We start from the raw sequence: 6319 nt of genomic DNA, 5'->3' as shown, positions 1-6319 counted from the left end.
CCTGCCATTCCGAAATGGAGCTGTTTATCACTACTCTTTGTTTCCTATCAGCCAACCAACTTTCAATCCAAGTTAGTACTTTGCCCCCAATACCATGCGCCCTAATTTTGCTCACTAACCTCCTATGTGGGACTTTATCAAAAGCTTTCTGAAAGTCCAGGTACACTACATCTACTGGATCTCTCTCGTCCATCTTCAGAGTTACATCCTCAAAGAATTCCAGAAGATTAGTCAAGCATGATTTCCCCTTCATAAATCCATGCTGACTCTGACCTATCCTGTTACTATTACTATCCAGATGTGTCGTAATTTCATCCTTTATAATAGACTCCAGCATCTTTCCCACCACTGAGGTCAGAGAAGGCAAAGAACGGCAGCTGCTGGAAATCAGAAACAAAACCAGAAATTGCTAGAAAAATTCAGTATGTCTGGCAGCAAGTGTGGAAAGAAAGCAGAATTAATGTTTCTGGTTTAGTGACCCTCATTCCAATCGTTGTGAAGAAGGGTCACCGAACCCGAAACATTAGGTCTGCTCTCTCTCCGTAATTGTTACCAGACCTGCTGAGGTTTTCCAGGAATTTATGATTTTGACACTCTCAGTATATTTTCACTGTGGCAAGTGCTGTACTTGAACATGTTGAGCTGTGCAATTCTGAATCGCTCTTCGCCTGTGGCAAAGATCTCACAGTTACAGTGGAAATGTGCTTGATCTGTGATAATAAAGTGCTTTTTATTTCTACTGCTGAGGTGGTAAAGCAATATTCTTGCAACTTTTCATGCCATCTGGAGATCAGTAAGATAACAGCTGTGGGAAAAATAATGTGTGGCAAGAGGGAGGACGGCTACGTGCTAAGATAAAGCTGTCACTTGTTTCACTGAATTTTCTCAGACCCTGAAATCTAATGTAACGTTTTGCTTTTAGTATGTGCTACTTCATTATCTCCAGTTGTTTAACTGGAATTTGAACTCATACAGGTCATTAGTCCATGCTTCTGGAGTATTAGTCACAGCATAACCACTATGTTTTTCCAACCCAGCAGAGAGTTAGTAATTTTCACTTAAAGCAAAAACACAATTGTAAAAATATTGGTTGGTGAAGTGGATTTTTTTTTTGAAAGAAATAAATATACTTCTGTCTCTTGACAATGCTGTGTTTTCAAGGAGGCTAAGTAAGCCAATTCCAATTATAGTGTTTGTGAATAAGATTTATCTTAGCAATCTTGGTACTGTCAATTACAGTCTTCTATTAAAGAAGCATGGTAAATACATGTTCTTCCTGTGCAAAACCACTCTGAAAGCGACTCGTACTAGCTCCTGCGATGGAATATATGCCAACATAGGTTCATTGGTCTTGAAGTGAAACCCCAATTATTTACCATAGAACCAATTACTTGTGGTCTTTCTTTCTATTGCAGTACAACTCTGTACAATAATGTATGTTTCACTGTGTTTCTTTATTTTATAGGTTGAATTAATAGTGGTGACCACAGAACATGCCAAACACTTTTATGACTCCAAAGATGTCTCTGCTAAAATATATAGTGATTCAGATGAATGGGAGGTAACATATTCTATATTCATTGTTTAAGAAATAAAGCAAGTGAAATGAGTTAAATAGCTCAGTTTGTATTCAAATTGCATTTTTCTTAGGTAAATAATTCTGTAAATACATGAATAGAACATCATTAATATGTGTTATAATTCTAGATGATCTCTGTTTTTCTGTCATATTTTGGAATTTCAGACTACATTTTAACTTGGGGTCTTTGATGTAATACATTCGTAAGCTATCAGTGAAGTGCTTGTGATTTGCAAATTAAATGGGGCATCCCAACCACGTGCTGAAGACAGTGAAAGTTATTTTGAAATTTGTGATAATTTACACTTGGTGTTTTTACAGCAGATCTGTTCACTTTTGCTTCACTCGGCCTAGTGGATTCTGTTCTGGGGGAAAGTAAGGTCGTTAGTGTTGATTTAAAAATTGATACCACTCTCAGGGATTTCTTTAAATTTAAAAGAAATGTGGTCAAAATGGACGGAAAATAGGAAAGTTAAGTGTGAGAATTGACTTTATCTCAAATACTCTGAAGTGAGGTCGCCATATACTGACTTTTTTATTATTACTTCATGAGTTTAGTATTGCAATAGTGGAACATGATCATAGCTGATTTCTAAATAAAGCAGCATGATCATCTTGTCACACTAAAGTTTTGTTAAGTATGCCTGTTAAATTCAGGACATATACAACTACTGAATACAAATTACACAAGACTGTGATTATTACATTCTGGGGTCATGTTGTTGCAGTAGACGCAGGACAGTCTCCGATCACTTCCATGGAATAAGACGTCCAACCCCATTAAGGCAGTGACTATTCCCAATCATGTACCTCTGATGCATCTGAATTTGAAACATGTGTCATCACGTACTAATGTCATCATTTCACAAGCAATAACATTTTCCTCTCTTGACAGAGCCAGTTTTCTACGAGGAGCAATGTGATATGAAATGGGGGAAAAAAAATCCCACTATTTTGCCTCCATTTTCAAAGTGAATATGTTTTATTCATTTGGTTGTTTAACCTAGTGAGTGAAAGATGATAGGAAACACATCTTAATTTACAATTTTGATTGTTTTAGAATTATTTTCATCACAATTGATTTTGTTAAACTGTCTAACCTTCAGTAACAACAACTAGATAAAATCTATGAAAAAGGATGAACTTACATTCAAAGAAATCTTTCTTGCTTAATCATAAGTAACTAAATGCTATGTCTGGCAACTGAGACTCTGGGATGTTCCTCACAATTCTCGTATGTACTGAATAGCCCACAGCTTTTCTGGGAGTATTGTTAGTTTTTCATCTATCAACACTCCTTACTTACATTGCTAGACAATGTCAGCAGTGGTTAGGGAATAAAACATAGCCTGTCTAGTCCTGTTTTTTTTTAGATTAGATTACTTACAGTGTGGAAACAGGCCCTTCGGCCCAACAAGTCCACACCGCCCCGCCGAAGCGCAACCCACCCATACCCCTACATTTACCCCTTACCTACCACTATGGGCAATTTAGCATGGCCAATTCACCTGACCTGCACATCTTTGGACTGTGGGAGGAAACCGGAGCACCCGGAGGAAACCACACAGACACGGGGAGAACGTGCAAACTCCACACAGTCAGTCGCCTGAGGCGGGAATTGAACCCGGGTCTCTGGCGCTGTGAGGCAGCAGTGCTAACCACTGTGTCACCGTGCCGCCCACCACCGTGTTCTTCTCTCTCTTCTCTCCTGCTATAATACTGGCTTCATTTCTTACTTAATATGGAACTTGAGCAGGCAACAAGGCCTCCCACAGATTGCGTTTTGTGTAAATGTTCATGAGTGCTAATCTGGATGTCCTATGAGAACTGTTCAGATGGTGACTGTCCATGATTTCATCAGATTTGACGCTAATTGTAAAGTAGTTCAGAGTCCACAAGTAGTGGTGTTTTTGTCCACCCAAATTTTCTGCATATACAATATGAATAATTAGAATTATTTTCATTATTTTGTTTCTGTTTGTTATTTCGTAATTGAGGGAGGTACAGAAGGATATGAAGGATAATTATCCTCATCTGTATCATCACCAGGTCTTTCATTCAAGGTGGGGCTGCGCCATTCTGAAATTCTACGCAGTTTTGGTCCACTTGCGATCTGCTGCCCCCGCTCCAAATAATATTGTGCACTCCCTCATACTCATCGTACCTTAACTTGGCTGTGATATTCTTCACTGAATGACCGTAATAAAAGCAAATATACTTAGCTCCATGCTGTGTTTTGGCAATTACTGTACAGTACTGATTATTTGTGATCTATTTTGCTCCCTTTAGATGTGGAAGCAGAGGTCAGATCCTGTCCTACATATAGATTTGAGGAGATGGGCAGATCTAATGGTGATAGCACCTTTGGATGCCAATACGCTAGGAAAAATAGCCACTGGAATCTGTGATAATTTATTGGTAAGTTAACTTGATCAGTTTTTCCCAGTTGAGGTTGTTAGTAGGTTTCTTTCCTAAATTTGAAGCAAAAAAGACTTGCATATACATGGCACATTACCTGAGGTCAGTATGCTCCAGAGAATGTTTTGAAGTGTAGTCAATGATGCAATTTTGGAAGTCAGGCTATCAATTTATGCTTAGCAAGCTCTCACAAAATGCAGAAACCAGATAACCTTTATTTGTGATGTTGATTAAATGATGTTATTTACAAAAAAAACAATTAACTCCTTTGCTCACTTGAAAATTGTGGTACAGAATCTTTGATGTGACCTAGAAAGCAGACAGGATCTCAGCTTTAATGTCTCCTCTGAAATATGGCGTTGCTTTGATTTTGTACTTTCTGGACATTTTGTACTTTCTGATTCTGGACATGGGACTTGGACCCACAAGCTTTTAACTCATAGGCAAGAGTACTGTATCATAGTTATCATGCATTTAGCAGAATGAAAATCTGTAAATATGCAATTAACAACAGACTTTACAACAACATCCTCTCAATCCAGATTTCTTTTCAAAATGGTTGTACTGGAAAGAATAAATTTACTTGTCAGTAAATTAAATGTTGCAGTAAGCTTAATGTAATCTTCTCTTCTCCCTAAGTATCTTGTTCCTTGAAAATAAATTACTCAAATTTTACTTCTGGGGACAAGATGAACACTTTTGAACAACTGTTCTTTGGAGATTGTTCAGTAAATACTTTTTTTCCTCCCAAACAGCCCTGTTTTTTTTTATTTTCATGTTTCGGACAATAAGAGCTTGTATCTGAATTTATTTTTGTTGCTCGATCTAAATCACCTTTTTAATGTTAAAAAATGTAATCTTCCAAGGGAAGAGTAGTGTACTAAATCATTTTGCCATTTAAGTTTATGGAATATTGCTTCCAAAATATACTTATTGAAATATTACTAAATTTAAGCAGCTTTTCAATTCCAATATTCTGTTCTGAAATATATTGGAAATTTGGTGTAAAATCTGTATCTATGCTATTGTCTGAATTACTGTTCAGCTGTCTGATTTGTATCTTCTTAACTTTATCCAAACAACTAACCGCTGCTTTTGTTGCTTTGAGATGAAACATAGTTTATCTATTCTTACCGTTAAGCTCTAGATGGAACTTGTTTTTCTGATTGGTAACAAATTACATTCTTGTTATCTATAAGTTCCTGTCTTGAGATCAATAGACCATGTCATTTATAAACACAAACATAATGCTTTCTTTCCTTTGGGTACATTAGGGCTTTTAGGCCTGATATTTGGGCAGAAATTCAACCTGTTTACCAGAAGCAATAAGAACAGATGGCTTTGGGGTTCTCTAAATATTTTAAAAGAAATCAAAGTTCAGAAAATTTCAATACAGAAATTTGAATCCCTGTACCTCAGATCAGTTACAGGATTATGAGGTGCAGGCCCCACTAAACCAGTGTTGCCTCTTGGCTGCACTTTCGTGGAGTTTAAATGCTGTGCAACTTTATGGGATTCCTGTGAAAATTACAGGAAATGGTAGAAATCTGGTGTAGCTGGTTTCTTTCCTTTTTCCTCTCCTCTGTGTTTAGGGACTCAGTTTATTTGGTGGAACAGAATAGTGCCTCCAAAGCAACAATTTAAATTTAATGTTTGTTTTCCTCCACCAATACTTTGGGATATTTTCCATTGTAAGTGTACTGGTTTATTGCCACTTGCTATGAAAGCAAATATATAACTAAAAGGTTTTCAGGGCTGAATATTTGTGCAAATTAGCCACACAGTTCTTTTTGAGACGGTATGAAACTGCAGTTCACTTTAACACAACTTATTTAATTGACCCACCTTTGTGGTAGTTTGAAAACAATCATCGCAGCCATACCAGCAGAGATATTTTGGAACTTATCCTTAAGGTCTTCAGCTGTTGGCTACACAAATCTAGTTCTCAATTGGATCAGGTCTCAGGTTCTCTTTCATTTCAGAGCTTTGTTCCAATAATAAGCTATTAGTTACCACAACTGAAGTTTTCTCTTTTACTGTACGCTGAGATAATTTGCTAAAACCTTGTCCATTTTGTAAAGGTATAAAGGTTTTTTGCAGCCTGTCAGCTTGTATTCCTTAGATTGCAATCTAAAGTAATGGATTGTACTTTTGGCAGAAACTACCTTTTGTGTTTTTGCACTATTTATTTTACTGTTTCCTTCCCCATTTCAGTTCTCATTTCCTTTTACTAACATCTCCTATCATTTGGCTTCATTTATCAGTCTCTTCATTCCTTCCTTTTTTTTTTTGCAATGTAATTTTCTAGTTTTGCTAATTATT

The 6319-nt window shown here is 36.9% G+C and overlaps 1 protein-coding gene across 1 annotated transcript in view; it reads left to right on the top strand.

Moving 5' to 3' along the window:
- Positions 1-6319, top strand: part of ppcdc (phosphopantothenoylcysteine decarboxylase) — an 80218-nt gene that overhangs the window by 16075 nt on the left and 57824 nt on the right. Inside the window, exons 2-3 of the mRNA XM_043680630.1 lie at positions 1466-1561; positions 3869-3997. Coding sequence (XP_043536565.1) covers positions 1466-1561; positions 3869-3997 — 225 coding nt within the window. The remainder of the gene's footprint in view (positions 1-1465; positions 1562-3868; positions 3998-6319) is intronic.

The sequence above is a fragment of the Chiloscyllium plagiosum genome, chromosome 40 (assembly GCF_004010195.1).
Source record: "Chiloscyllium plagiosum isolate BGI_BamShark_2017 chromosome 40, ASM401019v2, whole genome shotgun sequence".
NCBI lineage: Eukaryota > Metazoa > Chordata > Chondrichthyes > Orectolobiformes > Hemiscylliidae > Chiloscyllium > Chiloscyllium plagiosum.
Note: the sequence above shows the minus strand (reverse complement) of the source record. Positions and strands in the feature narration are given on the sequence as shown.